At 36.3% G+C, this 23,771-nt stretch overlaps 1 protein-coding gene across 7 annotated transcripts in view; it reads right to left on the bottom strand.

Annotated features, from left to right (window-relative positions):
• LOC148942127 (putative inorganic phosphate cotransporter) overlaps window positions 1-23,771 on the bottom strand; it is a 200,136-nt gene that overhangs the window by 114,905 nt on the left and 61,460 nt on the right. For all 7 annotated transcript variants that reach the window (XR_016143194.1, XM_089103446.1, XM_089103448.1 and 4 more), the window contains one exon: window positions 2,359-2,446. Coding sequence is in view for 6 of the 7 variants with exons in the window: in XM_089103446.1 (XP_088959572.1) it covers window positions 2,359-2,446 (88 nt within the window). In the remaining variant the exon portion in view is untranslated. The remainder of the gene's footprint in view (window positions 1-2,358; window positions 2,447-23,771) is intronic.

Below are 23,771 nucleotides of genomic sequence, written 5' to 3'. Positions count from 1 at the left end.
CAAGTTCACAAACTCTTCATTTTATCGTTTTGGCAACAAGGAACTGAGAACACCCTCAGGGAGCAATATCTAGTATTCTTTTGATACAAGACAGATCTTTGTTACATAGCTCTCACAACGGAAAGGAAAAATGCTTTTCAGGGCACTTTTATATTACATTATCAGCACATCAACAAAATCAACTATTCATAAATAGAGAATGTTAGATTATCTTTATTTCTTCTATTGTTCAAATGACCTTCTTGGATATGAACTTCCCGTTGACGATTTCCCCTAGGGAATAATATACTCCCACTATTTCGTAAAGAGAACTGAGCCGGGAAAATCTCCTTTCCTCAATGAAAAGCCAATCACCCATTATGAAAAACCAAACCCTGACTGAATAAAGTGAGGAAATCCAAATAAACTAAACTAACATTCATCTTTGAATGAATGTTAGTTGAATGGAATTTTTAAGAAGAAAAATTTGTTTTCTTGAGACATGATGCGGTTTAGAATAATCAAAGAACGAATCGTTTTTAAGATTTAAAATCGAATAAAAGATTTCAAATTGTTTTCAAGATTCAGTTTTTAAGATTTAGATTTAAAAATCGTATCAGTAAGTTTGAAACTATGTGTTCGTCATCAAGTACTATGACAGAGAACAGATCAATAGCTAAATAATTGTTGTACAGAAAATGTTTACGGATGTAATGGATTTTGATCACAATTGCTTAATTTTGAATGTATAAAGAGTAAGAGAAAACTGCTCTCTTTTCATAGGGCTTTTAAATTCCTGTTTGTCCAAAAAACGAAAACCAACCATGATGCTTTTATTTCGACTGTGATGCTTTTTGTTTATTTTTTGAGAAAATAGAAAACAGTGCTGATGCTAAGTTATGACAAAACTTGTTACTATCTTTTGAACTTTTTTATGGATTCTCTAGTATTTTGGAATACGATGTTTTTCCTCGTAGCGCTATTTTATGTTTTGAAAGTTCAGGGTGCAAGGATATATTTGAAAATAAATATTGAGAAGAAAATGTCGCTTAGACTAGGAATAAACGAAGGTGAAGATGTGATTAATAATTCCTGAGACGACATTGGCTAAGCGTTACAAGATGAAAAAAATATATTCATAAAGAAAAATAAACGAGGATATTTTCAGCCAGTGAAAAAAGTCCAAACTTCAGTGCAAAAAAAAACTAATTATAAAAAAACAATAACTCAAACAAATAAAACAAACCATAAAAACAACCACTAAAATAAAGGAAGACCCTTTTATTATAACGGTGACAGGGTAACAGTAATAACAAATTCGATAGTATCCGATAGGAATCCCGTTTTATTACTCTATTGAGGACCGTTGAGCGGAAGTCTCTGCCAAAATATATGCACTTTTTTTCACTGGCAGTAAATATCCTCGTTTCTTCTTCTTTGAGAATGTCTTTTCCTCTTGGTGAAGAGGTGATGATGGATAACAAGAAGATTGATCAAATGCAAGGTTTCAAGTATCAGGACAGTAGTATTAGTAATAATGTTGGGTGCAGGGAAGATGAAGATTTATAGATGTTTTCTAGAAGAATTGTCAACGGGTTGTTTTAGGTATTCATTTGACTTACCGTATTTCAAACAGAAAGCTGTACGAAAAATTAGGCTTCATCCTACTTTCTAGGGCTATAATGAGAAAAAGGTTGAGTAGCTAGGGCATGTTTTGCGAGTGAAGGATGACATATTACTAAAGATCCCCGTTTTCGACCATCCATCAAGAGCCAAACGAAAATCAGTTCGTCCCCAAATGAGAGGGAAGAGGACAAAAGTAAGGATTTAAAAGACATTAGAACTTCCTAGGAGGGTGTAAAGAGGTGTGATTTTAATAGATTGGGATGGAGGAGCGTGCGCAGCTGTGTTGCCCTCGGGTGGCTTGGTGTTGCAATGAATTGTTAGATGTGGCAGTAATAGTAGCTAATGTTTTGCAATTTAGTTTTTAATTACAAAGAAAATAAAGAGATTTTTTTCTACAAAGCAAAGAGAAAGAAAAGTTATTTCCTATAAAGAAAAAAAAACTTGTTCCTGGAAAGAAAAATAGTAAAATGAAACATAAAAATAACTAGAATAGATGCAAAAATTGGAATAAAAATCTTACGTGGATATAAGAATGAAAACTAATTGAAAACTATGCATTAAAAATGGAATTGATTTCTGATACTATATTCATATTTGGAATCCTATTTTCCAGCTTACTGTAAAATCACTTGGGTTAGAGATTGTACCATGCTATCTTCTACTTTCATAAAAACTATATTCTATCTGTAGTCTATAGTCTTTGTGACTACGAGCAAATTAAACAATTGATGCCATAATAGCCATAGCTAATACCTGCCATAATGAATGATCCTAGGGTGCTTCTTTCATTACAAGGGATCCAGCTTGCCATTAACGAATGCATTGCTGGTAAAGTAACGCCCTGAAAATTGATAAGGATAAAAAAGAAACTCAATAAAAATGCTAAAAATATTAAATTCCCTAAAAAATCTCCTTTGACGCGGCTACATCTACAAGCTTTTTGTACGTTTAAAGAGGCGTCCACATGTATTTCTGGCTAGACTTCCACGCCTAGACAAGTGCCTTGTCAAGCTAGCAATGGTAATTCAAAAGGTTGTATGTTACACCAAATATATTTTATAGGAGAACAGAAAATTTTAAATGCGTTAGGGGATTTTTACTTTGATTACCACTCAATTCGTCAAAAGAAAATTTTTTTAGCGACCCAATACACGGGACTGGCACTTTTGATACCCTAAGATCGTTTTCCTAACTATTTCTGTGAATAAGAAAAAAGGATAAAAATGCACAAAATGAAAAACAAATCTTGAGAACAAAACAAGATAAAAAAAAATGTGCATTGAACTATAAAATAGATCTTGATTAGTTTAAAAGGAGGCTGCTGTAGCTCACATAATTTCGTTTTGTCTGAAAGTGGTTGCAGTCAAGCGTCAAGTTCTAGAGCCAAAAATTTGACGTTTGAGATTTCAAATTTAGTTAAACAAGAAGAATGCATTGCGTCACTAGCAATTATTTTCATCAAGCAGCGTTGACAAACATGTCTTGCTCATAGCTCTTTTCCAAGGTTTGACACTACAGGTGTCCTTCCACATACATACTTAGCCATAGAGACTTGCATGTCAAAACTATTTCTTTTTTTCTAATGTTTTATAGGCTAAACAATGCAATTCTTTTATAATTTTTCTAAGAATCAATTGGTACACAGAAATATATCTAGAACGATGACGATTTGAGCTAAAATCTTTTAGTTCTTCAGCAGAGGATGGGAACTACCAACGAGTCTTACTACTACTAACTACGAGCAATTCACCGCAGCACCAAGCCACCTGAGGCCGACACAGCTACGCACGCTCCTCCTCCATCCCAATTTATACAAAACCTCCCTCTTTACACCCTCACATGAAGTTTCATTTCCCTTAAATATTTCCTTAAGACATCGTCCCACCCCAACCGAGGACGACCTGCTTTTCATTTATCCCTAGACAGTTGGCCGAAAAGGAGAAAATCTTACAAGGATTGACTTTCTAATCCTTTTCCCTATTCGGCTATTAATGGTAATAATCTTTTTTAATTCAACTACGAAGGCTTTTCTGTTATTTTGTATCAAGAAAATGCATTCAATAGGTTTTAAACCCAATATTTCAAAAGTAGGTGGCGAGAGATCAAAACATATCTTTGATATCTATATGGCAAAAATTACCCCACAACATCGAAAAATTCTCAATTTTGCTATTTCTATTATTAGCTGTAATGTCAATTCAGAGAGGGCAGAGGAACTCTCCCTCCCCTCCCCCTTGATTTATACATATAGCTTTCTTAGGGGTATTTTCATTGAAGAAATGCCTTTTTTGGTATTTTCATTGGAAAATAAAAAAAGCGACAACTTTACTCCCCCCCCCCCCTCTTAAATATTAAAATTAAATTTGCCCTCATCCCAAATTCTCGGGACTTGACGCCTCTGCTTAGTAAAAAGTTGTCCTTCTGGTTAGTAGACTTTCCTAGAAAGGAAAAGAAAACTTTTTCTTTCTTTTTTGGTAAGACGAAATCTGGTCCAAGTTTCAAACAAAGAATATATGAAATTGATAATAAATTTAAGCACAAATTCGCTTTCTGTGGAAAAATAAGCAGCACCAACTTTGTGGAGAGAGGTTTTGTTTCTACTTTGGACTGGATATTTTCCTGTGTTGCATTCATGCAGCTAATTAGTCCTAATGCTCTAACGAGATCGCCGTTTTTCTCCGGCGATGAGAAAATAATTTTTGTTGTATCCCCAGTAGGTAGCCGATACAGCTGTCCACTATCCGCTAGTGACGCCATCTACTATTTATTATCTACTATTATCACCTACTACTTGATTTGTTTCTTTCGTTTTTGCAATACGACCATATCTTCCCGTTTTAGCAAAAATAAAAATAAGCTGACATTTACTGAAAGCAGCCTTTATTAGTCAGAGGAACCAATTTATTCTTATATTTGTTTTTGCTCTTAAATGATAATTTGTGTTTAAAATACAAATTTGTATTCTGAATTAACAAGTGCAATTGGAATGGCATCATCAATTATGGCTTTTCTGTGATCATTTTTTGAAAGTATTATCTCTGAAGTATCTGCAGTTTAGCCTAAAAAAGTTAAAGAAATTATTGTAAAAAAGCACGTCAGGCTGAAAAAAAATCTAAGCATAGTTTTAAATATAGTTACAAACCAGCATTGAAAACCCTTGAAAAACAACATATTTTCTTTCTTTAATTCAGAGAAACCGAATTAACCTAAAAAAAAACTTAACCCACTGCATTAGGTATTATATACCATACTGAAAAAATGTCCATTAACATAACACACTGTATAGATACGATGTGTTTCTATTTCCCGAGTAATTATGTTTTTTATAGCTTCTCCATCACTTTTGCATTTTACACCTAATGTATTTTCCACTTCTAATACAGATTCTCACCGGAATCATTTTCTACTGAGAAAAGATTCTACTCTTAAGACTTAAAGTTGTTCAGATTGCCATTCCGTAACGCAAGCTACTTAAGAGATCACAGAACTGTAGACAAAAAAATCTCAATTCTCCAACTTGGACATGTCAGTAAAAACGGCCTAAGTCAAAGGATTTCAAATTTCTCACATGCATATCTGATAAGTTAGATGCCTTTACATTTCAGGGGTTGTTCCCGTTAGAGCAAAATTAATGAATAATCGACGCATACTTTCGGCTATAATCAACTAAATATTTTAATTTGCAGTTTTGGAGTACCTAAGAATCAAGACAAAATCTACAGTCACGCAGCTTTAGTCCTAATGCTCTTAAGAGATGACACTCTTTCTGCTGCAGTGAGAAAATAGTGTTTGGTGTATCCACAGTAGGTTGCAGATACAACTGTATCCGCCATGCACTAGTGACGCCATCTACTATTATCAAGAGAAATAATAAAATGAACTACTTTTACGAAAGTCAACACAATGCTAACTAAACTTGTTTTACTTTTCATTTTGCTCTAAACTTAGGCGAATTGCAAAAGAGTCACTTGCCAAAAGGAAACTAAGAACATTTGCGTCTTTCGTTTGTTTCGTTTTCCCTATTAGTGCTGAGTCTGTTGTGAAAAGCATTAAAAAACTAAAATCTAAGTCTGTTGATTTGGATGGAATTTGTGTTGAACATTTAAGAATCGATTCTCCCGAGTTGATTAGCCATCTGCAACTGCTTTTTCAGATGTGTGTTAGTAGCTCACTAGTGCCTGATTCTTTCCTGTGTGGTACTGTTACCTCTGTTCTGAAGCGAGGGAAGGATCCGCTTAATTGTGGATCCTACCGCCCTATCACTGTAGTATGTAATTTAAGCAAACTATTTGAATATGTATCGCTCCCATTTATTCAAGATAAGGTGGATTATGACGCAAATCAGTTCGGTTTTAAGTCGCACATAAGATGCCAGCATGTTCACCGTATACTTGTAAAGGTGTTACAAGAAGCACATCGTTTAAAAACGGAAGTTCACTTTTGTGCGTTAGACCTATCTAAGGCTTTCGATACTGTTTGTCACTCTCAGGCATGGTTTTCTCTGGCACGTTTGGTTATGAATAGTTCAATTATTTGTGTACTTCGGTTTTGGTACCAGAATTCATTTATTCAGTTGAGGCAGGGTTCCCGGGCCTTTGGCAAAATCCCAGTTAGATCTGGGGTCCGTCAGGGTGGTGTGCTTTCACCTCATATTTTTAAAGCTTGTTTATTGAATGTTCTTAATATGATACCGCTTTCTTACTCTTCAGGGTTGTCAAACTTCTCCTATATTGCATATACGGATGATCTTATGCTTGTTAGCAGGTCAAAGTTTACATTAATGAAGTCTGTGCTACTAGTATCGCGGCTGTATGGGAAAATCGGATTAAGCCTCAACACTGATAAATGCGAATATTTAGTGTTTAATTCAAAATCTTCAGCAACGCCGCTTAAGTGCGGCATATTTTCTGTAAAAAGTGTTTAATCTTTCCGATGGCTCGGGATCAGTATTTACAACTCTCTTACCTTATGTCGTGTCCGGGCAGTGAGTGATATTAAACATAAGCTGAAACTGGGGTATGCCAAAATTGTCCCAAACAGGGGACGATATAACAGAAAAGGATTGAAAAGGCTAAATTGTACTCGAGCTATTTTGTGACATTGCGGTTTTGTTCCCAGCTGGCCTTCACATCCTGTTTCGGCCAGGGGATATTAGCGATATTAGAATTATGTATTTCAGATATTGCAAGTTTTTATTGTATCTGCCTCGCAGATACAGTAATAGAAAGATGATGCGGATTTTTGGCGCTCCGGATATTGTAAATTGTTTTGTCCAGACAAAGTAGCCGTCTTCAAGAGAACATTTATGCTACTTTGGGTGTTAACCACCCACTTATCCGGGTAGCCACAGCGCATTGAGTGTAATATTTATATATTTTGTTGTTGTTAAATGTATCTTTGTGGGGTTTTTTTTCTCTCTCTTTTCTTGTGTTACTCCACTTCATTTTCTGTATAGTGGGTCAAAAAATAAATTATTATTATTATTATTAACAAACCCGTAAATTTGTTTATATTAAACAAGCAAAGCTATTTTATAATAAACAAATACTTCAGTTCAAAGAATCTACTGTACCTATTTTTGAAAACTACATGTTGGATCCAAATAAAATTAGATCTCTAACTGGAATTTAAACTCTAAAAAAATTAAATTATTTTTTAGTTTTAAGTTTTTTAAGACCACTAGGTAAAACTTCACGGCCAATGGGTCTAGTAGCTTACTATTATTAAGTTCTATATTTCTATATTAAGTTCTATTAAACTCACGCTTAAGTGCCTAAAGGTTTCTCTTTTATCAACTTCAGATACTATTGGGTCTGAAATTTATATTATAACCACTAATTTTAGTAGCCTGTTACATTATGTACGTCTAATTAGTGACTAATGGTGCTTCCTAGTGATATTTTCTCTCCCTGGTGTTTTTTCTCCCGTAGTTATTTGTCTCGCTGGTCTTTTCTAAATGCCTATATGTGGGCTCTACATTTTTAAATGTAAAAAAACATAGTATTTGAAATGAATGGCGAAAAAAAATAAGATTTTGCAATGAAACCTTAAAGAAAATTTCTCCTTATGCAGCATTCTAGGTTGAATTCAAAAGAGCGGTTAAGTTTGTTCAGTTTCTTCAATTTTTGCAATACGATCGTGTCTTCCTGTTATTAATAAAAATATAAATAAGCTGAAATTTACTGAAAGTAGTCTTTATTAGTGAGAGGAAACATTTTATTTTTATATCTCTTTTTGCTCTAAAATCAAAATTTATAATGAAAATATAAATTTGTACGCTGAATTCACAAGTGCAATTGGAATGTTATCATCAATTATAGTTTATGTGATATCATTTTTTGAAACTAATGGGCCTGGAGAAAATCTAATTGTAGTTTTAAATTGAGTTACAAAATAGCATTGAAAAATCTTGATAAACAATTCTGTTTTCTTTTTTTCAATTCAGAAAACCCAAATTAAGCCAAAAAATAAACTTCAAACACTGCTTTAGGTATTATATACCATATTGAAAAAAATCCCACTAACATAACACACTATATAGATACGATTTGCTTCCACTTCACCAGTAATTATGTTTTTTTTTTAAGTTCCCCATCACTTGTAAATTTTACACCCAATGAATTTCCCACTTCTAATTGGAATCATATATGAAGTCATTTCCTACTGAGAAAAATTCTACTTTTAAGACTTAAATCTGTTTCATATTGCCATTCCATAATGCAAGTTACCGTAATTCTGTAACGCGAGGTCAAAGAACTGCAGTCAAAAAAAATCTCAATTCTTAAACTTGGATCTGTCAGTAAACACGGTCAAAGGACTTAAAAGTTCTGACCTGTATATCTCATAAGCTTCATGTCTTTGATTTTCAGGAGTTGCTTATGTTAGAGTGAAACTAATGAATAATCGAGACATACTTTGTACTATAATCAACTACATATTTTAATTTGCAGTTTTAGAGTACATAAGAAACAGAATTTATTCATAATGAATAAATACATGGCACTAATCTCTACAAAGGCTATTGTTCTTTCTATTCACAGTAACTCTAATCTAAAAAGGGGAGATTGATGTGTTCATTCCCCTCCCCCCATGGGAAATTTCCTCCGCGGAAATTAACTAACAATTTCTGGACCACTTTTTCTGGTTTTTGACTACTAAAATTAAGTGGAATATCTGATATTATCTATTTTTACATTTTAATTTATTTTTTTTAAATTTTTTTTTCTCTTTTGGGGCTGAGTTATCATGTGCAGGGTAAGATTTCATAGTTGAATATATGAAATAAGTGGCAATGGTATATGAGTAGTATTATGATGGAAGTACACAGAGACAACAGGCTGGGACTAAGCATTATGATTAATTACTCTCCGTGGGCTTGACCTGGTACTGACCTGAATCATTACTGGCCAAAATCTTTCGGGATGGGGTGATGGATTTTACCAAGTGTCCTACCATATTTACCGACTGAATTGGGAGATATTACTGTTAAAATTACTTCATAAAAAACAAGCAAACAAACTCGCATCTATGATATACGATAATTACTTCCGCGAGAATCAGTGTGCTACTGACCATTATATTTTCGGGAATTGACGCTCATAGGGGAAAATAAAACATAAAAACCAAGTGTCAAAAAAAAGTTTTTTTATTTTTATATAATCGTCTTACTAAAACAAAGGTTACCATAGATAAATACAAAATCCATAAAAAATAATCTCTGCCCGCAATAAGTAAAGCGAAAATTATAGAAAATTTAAACTATATGGGAAAAAGGGTTTTAAATTAGGGGGGAGGGGGCATCTCCTACTCTGGACATTTTTATTTCTTGATTTTAAAAACCTATTTTATTCATTTTCGTTCAGAAAAAGTGTTCTAGGTATTTCTACTCGATAAAATAAAAAAAAAAACATACGAAACTATCCCGTAGATTCAATAAAAATATGTTTTGTCCTCTGACACCCTTACATTCTAATGAATTAACGTCCACGACATAAAATAAGAGATATTAAGTATAGGTAAAAAAGAGCACTTTTTACATATTCTTTTAGATTCACCTTCTTAAAACAATGTTCCATCCATATACAGAAAAATATAAACAGTAATATACGACTATTAAAAGGTAGGCGCATCTCCATGCTTCTTGGCATTCTTTCGTCAACTATTTCTGGTAGCAAAGCTTCGAAATAAATTTTACCCGCTTTGGAAACATTTTTTTTTCCCAAAATTGTTGTTCCTGGGCAATCTTTTCTATATACATTTCCCCTTCTTCCAAAAGAACTGCAAAATATGCGGTTTCTGTGTCCGAACACTCTAACTGCATTTGAACTTGATAGTAGTAGTGGGTTTTTTAGGTGTTATTTCACAGCCACTTTTCTTTTCTAGACATATATGTTTTCAAATTTCCATCCGTTTAGTCATAATTAGTCCTTTCGCGGTAAAAGGGCATTTTACCTCCTGGAGTGGCTTCTCACCAGACGGAAATATCACTACTCCATCTGGACTGGCTCCAAGAAATAAATACTTTTTGTGAATGAACATTCCAGGAGAGTTTACTTTAACACGCATTTTCCCCTCGAAAGCTGCAATACCCATGAGCTTGAGCATCAGTCCATAATCCATTACCTTTACCTGTCGGCTTTTGGAACAAAGTAGTTTCCGAACTAAAGGAGCACCGGTCTTTGCTCTCCTTTTACAAATTGAACGAGATACCGAGGTGTTGATTCTATTTTTACGATTGTTCATCCAGATATTATCAATATTATTGCCCTGTAGCCGTGTGGGCTATTTGATATACAGAATTTTACTTTCTATGCACTCAACGGTTTAAAAAATCTATCTTTGCTGTTTAAAATCCTTCAGAATCCAGGTTAGGAACAGTTGTATTTGGGTCGTAGTTTTTATCCACTTCCACAAGTTCTCTTCTTTCATTAATACGAGTTGTTGAGAGAGATTTAATGAATTTAGTGAAGTCTTTTACGAGCCAAATATTTTTTTCTTGGGATCACAGGTTAGCCCTTTGCTGGGCAAGTCTTGTAACCGCTTTCTTGGCGTAGAGCTGGCGGCTTTGCGAAATATTTCAAGACAAGCTAAGTGACCTCTATCATAATTTATTCCAGCTGCTGTAACACGGGTTGTATAACGTGTACCTTTACTCACCATGATATTTTTGCCGCCCAAAAGGCTCGCAACTATACTTATGAAATATTCTGCCGAATTACTTGTTCTATAGCCAATTAGTAGTCAGGATGTCGAAGCCAGAATATACATGGCAGAGGAAAATACTACTAGGACCGTCCTGGGCATTTAGTTGGACAGTTTTACCGGACAATTCCCATATAGTAGGACATAGTCTATGATCTCCATAGAAAAAATTAAGTGGTATTGCCTTTATTGCGCTGATTAGATATTTTTTGGAACAATTCGTCTGTGTAGTGGTAGAGGAAGTGGCATTTTTTGCATAATCACACATTTGCTTTATTCTTATGTCACTAAGTAATTTCCTACATTCAAAATTTCCATGTTGCTGTTGGAGTAGTTTCTTTTTCAGCCACTTACACGCATGATTAGCAAGCTCAATTTTCTCAACATGTCTTCCACTTTCGCTATTATCTCAGAATGATTGCTTAAATCGCCACCAGTAATAAATCTACTGTATCTTAATTGGTGCATAGTGGGCTCTACTCGGAATGAGTCGACTAATATATCTGATCCTATTCCGGTACTTGCCTGTCAATTCATAAAACAGGTGTTGTCTGCTACACAGTCAGTTCCTTTTGTTTTATTCCTCCTGAGACCCGGTGTCCACGTCTATGGACATCCCCGTAAATTATTTTTTTTTTTTTTTAGAGGCCTTGCCATCTAGCAAAAGTTTCGTTTTTTCAACGTGCTTTTCGGACCTGAAATGCCATCTGTGATTTTTTCCAGAGAGTTTCTGCTACTTTTAGTGGTGTTTTTACAAACTCGAAAAGGCTAAAAAAAGGAGATGAAAACAAGAAAAGGTAAGAAAAAAGAAAAAAAAGTAGTGAGAACGAGTTGTGAGAAAAATCAGGTGCACTCTCTTGATTGTAGACAGTGCTTAGATAGTTTTAAAAGCAGTTAGTTAGACAAGTGCCATCTTTTGGAACTTGGAAAACCCCCATGTCCACGTCTGTGGGTATGCGGTTCCAATCGAGTAAACAGCTAATGTTGATTTTTCGTAGTTGAAATCTCGATTCTAATGGGGATAGCAGAGGCCAGTGATTTTTTCATTTACTAAATTGGCAACAACCTATTAGTGTTAAGCTTATTGAACCTGTTCCTTCAATGCAGTTTCCCTTGATGACGCCCTCGGAATGCTGGATGAGAGCAACTTGGACCTCTCTGATTTAGATGATGATGAGAAATGGATCGAAAACCACTCTTTGTCGTCTTTAGACTCTAATGGTCAACCAGCTATTGCAGCCATTCCGTCATCAAGCAGCTATGCTGTTCTTCCAGATGTTGAAAGTGAAGAATCTGATGATGATGTACCTTTAGCAACCCGTGCCAAACGCTTGAAGGCTGACAAAGTAGCAACAACCTTGTCCTGGAGGATGTCTCGAAGGTTCGATCATCATCGTGGCCCCGACGTGGGCCCAACTCACTTCCAGGACCACGACAACTGAAGTCCAAAACAATTCCTTTTACAATATTACCCGTAGAGCTTCTTCAAACGTAGAGCTTTTAAATCTCAGACGAAGAAAAAACCAAAAATAGACTTTTGAAGGTGAAGCCGATCCTTGACAACTTCAGGAATATCTGTCTCCGGTTGCCGCGTGACAGGGAAGAAGTTTGTCCTCACCAGCTCCTTGGGGCTGATACTTGACTTCCAAATCTACCACGGAGCCACCACCTTGGGAGAAGACCTGAGAGCACATGGCTTGTCAGCTAGGATAGTATTGCACTTGTCTGAGACCCTATCAGAAGGTATATACCTCTATTTTGACCGATTCTTCTCATCTGTTAAGCTCCTCGACATGGTGGCTGAAAGAAACATAAATACGACCGGAACAATCACGAAGAACCGTTTTGGTGCCACCGGCCCAACGCTTTTTACCGAAACGGAAGTGAAAAGAAAGGGCAGAGGAGCCTCTGTCATGTCTGTGCGCTCAGATTGAAAAGTAGCCATGACCCAGTGGTATGATAACAAAGTGGTTCTCCTGTCTTAAAACTGCAAAGGCATAGAAAAGGAGACAGAGGTCAAACGGTATCACAAGCGCCAGGGGTCTTACGTGCAAGTCAAATATCCACGAGTAGTCTCAGACTGCAACACAAATGGGTGGGTCGACCTTGTGGACCGCATGTTTAGCTATTACCGGTTTGAGACGCGTACTAAAAATGGACTGTGCGTCTGTTTCATCACTTTGTGGATGCTGCACTACCTGATGCATTTCATGAGCTCAAGGGTCATGGCCAAGAAGTTTCTGGTGACCTCAAACAACTCATTGAACTTCGTTTCAACGTGGCCGGGTGTTCGCTCATTTCGAAGCTCGGAGTCACGAGGTCAAGAAAAATAGCGACAAAGAACTCTTGGGTGAAACTCAGCACCGTGTTTTGAGCGTGAAAAGAGGTCAGTCCCTCCACCACATGCCAGAGCTGCACTGCATCTACCGGAATTTTGTGACTTGGCGAACGCAGCCCAATGCAGAAGGCCTGGATGCTGCTAAAGGTCAAGATGGATGTGCTCGCAGAGTAAACTCATTCTCTGCTTGACACGAAACAACAACTCTTTCAAGAATTTTCATGAAGAGTAATGTTTTGTTTTCAACGTTTGACAAATCTTTTTGAATAGACGAAACAGTTTTTTACTATACTTTTAGCTCGACAAAGACCCAATGTCCACACCTTTGTACCTCCTACAGAGGGAGAGATGGGGGGTCAACTTTTTCTTTTAGTTGATCAATGGTCAAAATGATTTTTTTTTTAAAGTCAACTACAAAGAAATGAACATAATCAAAAAAGTATTTCTATGGTCAGGTCTCAGGAGGTTATATTGAATGCACATGCTCTAGCATTTGTTCCTAATCTCTAAATGTAGGAGATATCTTGAATAAAATCGTATAGCCACTCCACAGCCTGAGCGCTTCATCTAATTCAATATCTCCCTCTACACCGGCTACCATCGACCACTTCAAATGTCTCAATTACACATCTAGGATGAATTTTCTCACCGGCTTCTAAAGCCATTATGTGCGCAGTTTTGTCATTTTTGATGAGAAAATCGTAAATTGATGTACTTAATCTTACAATAATTTCTTTTTCGTATTTAGTAAATAACTTCTGGCATGGAGTATTTATTCTTACTGCAGAAAAAAGCTCTTGAAGTTGAGCATGAGTTGTCACTATTTATTGCTCCGATCAATGCCTCTTTGTTTATATCTGCTTTTCCTGTTTCGATTTTTACTTTTTCTTCCTGGAACTTACACCAAACAAATTATCTCTTTTGCATTTTTCACCAGTGGTTCCTGGTTATCTTTTTTTATTTTTTCATTGCTCCTTAATGGTGTAGTAGGCTTTTAAGCGTGGAAGGTTACTTAAACTACTAAATAAAACTACTGACACCTGCATAAGCCATGAACGTAATTCTGTTCTGTACTCTTTGAAGAACATCATGCTCGATATGAAATTGATATCGTCAAACGACAAACGACAAATATCTAATAACTACTTCTAATCTATATTAATGCAACATGTTCTGAAAAGTTAAGGAAGTGATGGTTTAAAAAAGTCCGATCTTTTTCTTATAAAACTTGTGCAAAATTATTCATTTTCTCAGATTCTAAAACTTGTTTCAAATCAAGAACAGTCAGTAAGGCGGTCACGAGTTAGGAATTTCAAAAATACCTTGTATTGTATCTTTATAAAAAAAATCCTTGCCCTCTAGCCTAGAGGGCTCTAGCATGCCCTCTACGCTTTTTCTAGCATAAAAACGACTTTTTCTTTTAGCACTGAAGATGTTTAGAAGAGGTGTTTTCAAAATATATATGCTGTCTTTGCTTCTTTCGTTTATTTATTACCTAAAAATTATCTTTGTTTGTTTTTCACTTGTCCTTTACGTCTTTTAAGGGAAGGGTTGCCCGATTTTCAACATCTGGTGTAGACCTTGGAACGCCACTTGTGCCACAAAGCCCTTCCACGCAAGGCACAATTTCTGCAGTGCTCGAACGGCTCCGCTATGGTCGGCAAGTGCCATCTGGTGCACGAAACTTCTGAAAGCTGGAACACTCTCGCTTAAAGCACCCAATACTTTATTACAAAGTAGTATATTTTGTGAAATAAAATACGTGTTGCATTTTACCTTAATAAAAGGAAAATACTGACGCTTCTATGATTTTTATTTTGCTCATTAAGGCTAGAAACGATTACTTTCAATGATCTCCCCCTCCACACCATCTGAAAGGCCTGCCGACGCGAACATCTAGTTATTTTTCTGATCCACCATCCTATTTCATAAAAATGTGGAATTAAAACGTCTTTAAGAACAGGGAATTGGATTCAATAGTGTCGAGCATTGTAAATATATTGCCAAAATCATGAAAAAAGTACACGACCCATAACATGTCTTATGGAAAGTAGTCAAGATCAAAATCAAGTTGATGGTAATTGAAAACGAATTATAATTCAAGAGAAGAGTTATAATCTACTTTATTTAATCTATGATATGGTTACAAATTGTAAAGGACTTTTATCATTTGACACTCATCTATACAACTTTTTAAATACATTAAACTTCCCGATAAGTCTTATTACCAATAAGCAAATTCTAAGAAAATTAAATGAACATAATCCATCCTCATCATCATCAGCATTAAAACAAGAAAAAAAAGAAAAAGAAGAAGAAGAAACAGGTGAAGATTTTAGATCAATCTTGGAAAATATTAGCAAAACTTAGTGGAAACATTGACTTGACGACTTGACACCGCTGGTGGCTATAAAAAAGCGAAGACGTATTGATATAAACTCAACGTCACTGCCATCATCATCCACTAGTATTCAAAAGGGTAGTGGACGTTACAATACCTGTTTAGATTCAAAATGGTTGAAGTTTTGAAACTTGTTTATGAAAATATTGGTGAAGTGGGGAGTTTAAGTTCCCCCACCACTCTTTCCAAAGTAACTGGTGTTCACACTAAAAATGTACAAGACTGTTGGAACCCTTGGTCCCAGTTTTTTCAGATAAATGTCCCTCCCAGATTCATTACTTTTGGCCACTTAATTATTTTCCTTCCTTAAGTAATAAATATTAATTTTCCTATTATTTTTTGACGCCATTTCGGGTCCTCTTAACTGCGTACGTGCTTAATAGACCACGAGGGAAAGAATTGCGCAGTTAGGGAGGTCGGCCAGTAGATTAGAAAGTCCAAGGATTGGCTGGAAAGATTCATTACCACCCTCGTAACCCCCGCCGCAGCACGCGGCTAGCGGGCTGGGAGGAAGTGTCCATTTTTTAGTTAGTTCTGCTTATACCGAGTGATTGTTAATACAGTAAGATTTTTCTATGTACTCTCTTAACTTTTCAGCTTAGGTCGAATCTAAAAGAGTTAGTTAGAAATCTTATCGGTAAACTTTGGCTTTAAATCTGGCCATAGACCATCCGATCACGTTAGTATACGGAACCGTTGGATTAACCGCGGAAATCCCACAATTTGGGGCCAAAGAGGGACCTTCCCCTCCAGTAAGTGGCATAGCAACTCCTTGCGCCATTTTGCCTTTAAAAGTGGTGACCCCGCACGATAAACCTCGAATAAGTGGTGGCAGCGATTTAAGGTCCTATCAGTAAATCTGATAAAAAAAGAATTCCGCGCTTTCGAAGAGACAGGTTAATTTGGCCTAGACAGTAGCCTATAGTGGGTACATATATAAAAATTGTAAAGAGAAAATTTTTATCTGAACTGTGCCTAGTCGGATAATAATAGGTTATAAAATTTAATAATCAATAAATCACGCGAATAATTAACTTGTGAAACTAGAGAGGCTGGGCCACCCACAGATAATCGAGAAATTAAAAGGAAATAATTTTTCACGAAAGGATAAAAAGAAACATTTATAAAAGGATTTTCATTTGAACGAAAGACGTTAAATAAACCTTAAAATAATGGCGGACAAACGAAGAATTCAGACAAGATATACCGCGGTAAAACAAAAATCGGATTCAGACACAACATTTAAATGCGACTCTTGCTGGAAATACCCTAAGAAAAACACCATCAGATAGAACCATATATCACTCAACAGATGAAATAGACGTTGCGGGGACGTGTGAAGATTATTTCTCCAAAACAAAATCAGTAATAGAGGAATCCAATGTACAAGCCAGAGACGAAGATAAAAGTCTTTATCAAGGGAAGAAAAAATTACTCGCATATAGTGTAATCCAAACAAAAAAAACAGTGGCAATAATAGACGAGGACAAATTATTATATAAAAGAACGGGTCTAACAAAACAAACTCACCCTTCAAAGAAGGTAGAAAAAATAGGGGAGTTGCGGGGAGAAGAAAATATTATACAACGAGTAGACTCAGAAAACGAATTAAGGGAATATAATAACAGTGAGATTCAGAGTAGGCCAAGTAGCAGGAGTAGTAAAAGCTCAATTTCAAGTAGGAGCTCGCGAAGGAGTACTGGAGTACATGCACACTGAAATTAGAAGGGAGGCATTCCCACAAAAACCAAGGTTAGGAGGAAATGGCAGAAAAGAATACCCGTACACAGAAAATAAAAAGAATGCTAGCCAAATATGGCAAACACAAGGAGAAGTAACATGCTACCATTGTAACTTGAGCGGCCACCATAGCACCAATTGCCCAAATAAAGACGGTAGAAAATAAGGACTAAAACAGGAACAGTATGACGTTACCTGTTATAACTGTAATAAACGAGGACATTACGCCTCAGATTGCCGAAGCGCGAAAAAAAATTACGACAATAATTACAGAACAAGGGAAGAAGACAATCCGAACAAGGGAAGAAGACAAGACAATCCGAGAAATGATCGATCCCGAGACAATTGGAAAAAGTCTCAAACGTATAAGAGAACCGCATGGGTTAAAAGCCCGGAGAATATGAAAACTTGCGCATTTGCAGAATCACACAAAGTGTGTGGCGAACTAAATGGTAAATCGGTAGAAATAGCTATTGATTCCTGCAGCGACCAAACCTATGTACGGGAACACTTAATAAAGAAAACTGACATAAATTACAAAAATAAAGTGGCATCGCTATGCTACTATGGAGCAGAACATAATTGTCCGACAGCTCAGGTCATAATAGAATTAGCCAATAAAGAGGGAAATACGGTTAAAAAAGAATTAAAAGTAGGGGTTGTACCTACTCTTGCAGTAGACGTTTTATTAGGGGGAGACTTCGGAAATATCGAAAACTTTCTTGCACTAAAAGCAACCTCCATGATAAAAAGAGTAAATGTGGTGACACGGAGTCAAGAAAAAATAAAAGTGAGGCTGTGCCCCCCGCCAATGAAAATGATGATCAGAATATACAAAACCCATTTCAGTTTAACAACGAGATATTCATAAAAAATACAAAACAAAGAAAACCTAAAAGCCAAAGAAGGGCGGATAAAAAGGACTATAACCAAAAACAAGAAAAATTATTGACCGTAGAAAAAGAACGAGAAAAGACCAAAGAGGAACTAACCGAAACACTCTGAATAACTTCCGAAAAATTCGCAGAATTACAAACAAATGATAGAGATTGCAAAAAAATAAAAGTAGCACTATCGAATCAAAAGAATCCACAATCTAAACAGTTTTCCAGTAATGGAAATCTACTTTACAAAATAATGCAGACCGGGGAAAACGCTAGAAAACTACAACTTTTGGTACCACATGAATTAAGGAAAGAAGTAATAAAATTGGCTCACTCAAGCCCAACGGGGGGACACATGGGATCCCAAAGAACAAGAGATAGAGTCTTGCAGCGTTTTTGGTGGAAAGATTTAAAAAAAGATATTATCAACTTTTGTAAAAGATGCAAAGATTGTCAATTAGTTGTATACAAAAAACCAAATGAAAAAGTTCCAAAGAAAAAAATGCCCATTTTCGGCAAACCATTCGAGAAAATTTCAATGGACATTGTGGGTCCACTTTCAAGATAGAGCGCGGGACACAGAGTCATTTTAGTTATTAATGATCTGGCCACGAGATACCCAGAAGCTATCCCAATGCGAACAGTACAATCACCGAAAGTCGCAGAAGAATCAGCAAAATATGTCTCACGTCACGGAATCCCGAAGAAAATTTTAACAGATAATTGAACCAATTTTATATCGACATACATCCGAAAATTATACGAAATTATCATTATTAAACAAGTATTAACTACTCCATTCCATCCTCAGACAAATGGAGTGACAGAAAGATTTAACGGAACCCTATTTAGTATGTTGAGACGTTTTGTAAGAGATGATGTAAGCCAATGGGACAAAATGCTTCCTTATGTCCTTTTTGCATACAGAGAAACTCTACACCAAGCTACAGGGTTCTCGCCATTTGAATTACTATATGGGACAAACCCAAGGGGGGTGTTAGACAATTTAAAGGAATCATGGAAAATGAGGAGAAAAATGAAGAAACAGTGATAAAACTTGCTATCACTACGAGAAAAACTGTATAAATACCATGAAATTGCAAAACTAGCACAGGGGAAATATGCAGACAAAACGAAAACATGGTACGATAAATCCACCCGAATGCGCGAATTCAAGGAAGGGGAGGAAGTCCTCATTTTATTACCGGACGGAAATAATAAATTGGAAGTGAGATGGAAGGGACATTTTAAGGTAAAACAGAAAATGACTTATGTGAATCATACAAGAGAATTAGTTGAAGCTAGAAAAAAGGAAGAAACTTGTCATGTAAATTTACTGAAGCAACTTAACCAAGAAAATGAAAATGGAAACCTCAAGAAGCCGCAAAAGCGCGGTCTCACGATTTAAACCTCAGAACGTGACGAGGAAAGTGCCCCGTTAGGTACAATAGACCCGGCAGAAACACATATAAACGCCATTGAAAGGGTTTCGGCAGAAACATATCTGAGCCAGGCTCAGAAATCCCAATTTAACAATTTATTCACGGAATTTGGAGACGTATTAACAGACCAAATCGGAAAAAACAGAAACTGTAGGACATAAGATACTATTAAAGGACAAGAAACCAATAAAACAATACCCATACCGAATACCGGAAGCAAAAAGAAAAGAAATGAAAAAAATAAAATGACCGAATGCTCGAGTTAGGGGTTATAGAACCATCAAATTTAGAATTTGCAGCACCAGTCGTATTAGTCCCGAAGAAAGATGGCTCCATTAGATTTTGCGTAGACTACAGAAAACTGAATAATATTTCCGAATCAGACGCGTACCCAATACCAAGAATGGATGAATTCTAGAGTCAGTTGGCTTCGCAAAATTTATATCAATTTTAGACTTGAGAAGGGGATATTGGCAAGTAAAAATTGACCCAGATGATTCAGCCAAAACTGCCTTTATTACTCCATTTGGGCTGTACCAATTTAGGTACATGCCAGTTGGAATAAAAGGAGCACCACCAACATTCCAAAGGCTAGTAGATTATATTTTAAACTCCTTACCATATACAAGAGCCTACTTGGATGATATTATAGTATTTTCAAACTCGTTCAAGGAACATCAATTCATATAGAACAAGTATTAACCAGGCTGAGGAGAGCAGGACTAACTTTGAATGTAGAAAAATGTAAATTAGTACAGAAAAAAACAGAATACCTGGGACACAAAATACGAAACGGTATAATAGCCCCATTAAGGGAAAAAACAGAAAAAATTAGAAACGCAGCAGTTCCGACCACAAAGAAAAAAGTTCGGTCATTTTTGGGGTTGGCAGGATATTATGAAAAATTCATACCAAATTTTGCAACAATTGCTACACCTTTGACGGAGTTAACAAGAAAGGGGGCCGTAGACCCCATTAAATGGTCACAAATTGAACAAAATGCAATTTATACACTGAAAGATGCTCTTTGTGGCGAAAGGATACTGAGAAATCCAGAATTTTCCTTACCATTTGTGCTACAAACTGACAGTTCAGATTACGGATTAGGGGCAGTTTTATCCCAAAATTTTGAAGATGGGGAAAATCCATCACATTTATATCCATAAAATTATCAAAAGCAGAATTAAATTATAGCACAATTAAAAAAGAATGCCTTGCGATAATTTATGCAGTAAAAGAACTGGACTATTATGTATATAGACGAAAATTTACAATAGTGACAGACCATAACCCATTGAAATGGCTAAATATAATGAACCAAGATAACCAACGATTAGCACGATGGGTCTTTCGCCTACAATAATACGACTTCGAGATAAAGTCAAGACCAGGGACAGATAATGGGAAAGCTGACGCCATGTCCCGATTGTACTAAATAGGTATATAAATAATAGGGGGAAAAATAAACTGTCGGATAGGCTCTGCCTTGAAAATATAGACAATAAGGGGGAAAAAGAGGTCAAAAACCCAGGGGGAATAAAAGAAGATAATTACAAAAGAGAGATGAATGACCTACAACGGGTTGGGGGAAAGTTGGGAGATATTGAATGTCGAGTCAGATTGGAAAAGTTTGGAAACGAATCTGAAATTGATTTATTATCAATTCAAAAGATATGTCGATCCTTTATGAGGGGGAGGAATCCCTTGGGGAAGATCCCCTGCGGGAAGTCGCAAAAGGTAGCCATTTTCCTCAATGCACAACTTGCGGACAAGTTGTGATCCCTTTACCGGGATTTTGCCTTTCTGATCTGGAGTCCTTGGGGTATACTCTCTCCCAGTCACTTCATACTTCACCAAAACCGTTATCCAGCAACCCTATTCATAGCTTTTATTCTTCATGGGAGTCGACAACTATTTCCGGCAAATTGTATTCAATGGGATATTTATCCAAATTTTATTTTCAATTAGCATCAACGTATATTCTTCAGTTAACTATCCCAGGGTAGGGATACCAGAAAAAAGCGATTCATGGTTCGCTCAGATATTTACTTCATTTTCCTGAACCCTTATCGTTTTCACAGTCCTGTGTATTTTCGGCCTTAGACTATTTGAAATTATGCCAAGGGGCAATTTACTTTTTGATCGAGATTTGGGGTTGTTTCCACAGATGGAAATTAAGAGGCTAGTGCAGCCAATTTTTCACGATGGCTGGCATCATCACATGTGCCAGAAATTGATTCTCTGTTCCTCTCAAATGTAAATTCGTGAGAGCAAGAAAATTTTTGTTTTTGATTGTGCTGTGCACAATGAATTTCTACGAGTCCCGAGGACGACATCCTGCAATTATTGCCAACGGAGGAGGAAGAGAAACTACTGAAAAATGAGGAAAACTTCATAGTACCCCACACTACTCGGCAGGGCAGAAACCCTCGCATGGTAGGAGCTCTATGGAAGAAATAAACCTGGAAGACCAGAGGAAGATGACAAAGAAATTTAGTGTTTATTTTAATTTGATTTTGTGTCTGAATTTCCAGCCAATCCAACGGGGATGTGGGCCATTTATCTTAGGAGTGAGGTTTTGGAACCCTTGGTCCCAGTTTTTTCAGACAAATGTCCCTCCGAGATTCAATTCTTTTGGCCCCTTTATTATTTTCCTTCCGTAAGTAAAAAATATCAATTTTGCTATTATTTTTTGACACCATTTTGAGTCCTCTTAAATTCGTACTTGCTTAATAGACCACAAGAGAAAACTTGTGCAGCTAGGGAGGTCGGCCTGTAGATTAGTAAGTCTAAGGAGTGGATGGAAAGATTCATTACCACCCTCGTAACCCCTGCAGCACGCGGCTAGCGGGCTGGGAGGAAGTGTCCATTTTTTATTTAGTTCTGTTTATACCGCGGGATTGTTAATACAGTAAGATTTTTCAATGTACACTCTTAACTTTTCAGCTTAGGTCGAATCTAAAAGAGTTGGTTAGAAATCTTATCGGTAAACTTTGGCTTTAAATATGGCCATCGACAATCCGATCACGTTAGTATACGGAACCGTTGAAGTAACCGCGGAAATCCCACTAATTTGGGGCCAAAGAGGAATCTTCCCCCTCCAGTAAGTGGCATAGCAACTCCTTGCGCCATTTTCGACTTTAAAAGTGGTGACCCCGCACGATAAACCTCCAATAAAGACTATCTACAAAATGAATCAAGTTACACTCTGCATAGAAATCATAGGCTTCGTGCTAATCATTATCGAAAAACTAAAGCCTTTTTCCCATTGCACATAATGCAAGCAGATCTCTAAACTCAAGATGAGATTCAAAGGCGTCATATTACAACATAAAAGTACATTCTACTTGCTATTAGTTTTTTTTAGTCCCTATGCGTATGCCATTCCATTGCGGACAAAGGTGTTGAAGTTGCTCAGGCTATAGAAAGTATTCTTGAACAAGATTCGTATCTTGTAATGAATTTGTTAATCCACAAGCCGAAAAAGTACTGATGAAATATCATACAATACTCTATCATAGTCATAGTCCTATAAAGGCTGCATTGGCCGAACGATTGATAACAACTATTCGACTTTTAATTTCAAGATATTGTACATTGAAAAATACACCTGCTTTTAATCATGATTTAAATAAAAACATTTTTATTTATAAGCAACGACTCCATTGAAAGTTTTCCAACGTGGCCTCAACAGAATTTTATCATGTTGATCATGATATATTTGACACTATTGTGAAACAATATTCCGATGAAATGTTTATGAAGAAAAAATCCAATGTTGGTGATACTGATTGAATTAATCGAACAACTAATGTTTTTGAAAAGGGCAATTACTTGTGGTCCAGTGAACTTTTTAAAGTGGGAAAAATCCTAGACACGAAACCCATAACTTATCTTCTGCGAGACACCAAAGATGATGAGATGATGAGTTTTTATGACTATGAAGTACAAAAAGAAACAGTAGGGAAATTCATCAAATTGAAAAGATATTAAAGAGCCGTACTCACAGGGGCAAGAGACAGTCACTTGTTCGTTGGCTAGGATACAACTCTGATTTCGATTCTTGGATTGGTGTTGAAGACATTAACAATACCCAAGGATTTTTATGTAACATTTATGTTTAACGTCTCCGACCCTCTCTACAATGATTTGAATAAAAC

Source organism: Artemia sp. Qi Xiang Cuo, chromosome 17 (genome assembly GCF_049724085.1).
Source record: "Artemia sp. Qi Xiang Cuo chromosome 17, ASM4972408v1, whole genome shotgun sequence".
In the NCBI taxonomy this organism is placed as follows: domain Eukaryota; kingdom Metazoa; phylum Arthropoda; class Branchiopoda; order Anostraca; family Artemiidae; genus Artemia; species Artemia sp. Qi Xiang Cuo.
Note: the sequence above shows the minus strand (reverse complement) of the source record. Positions and strands in the feature narration are given on the sequence as shown.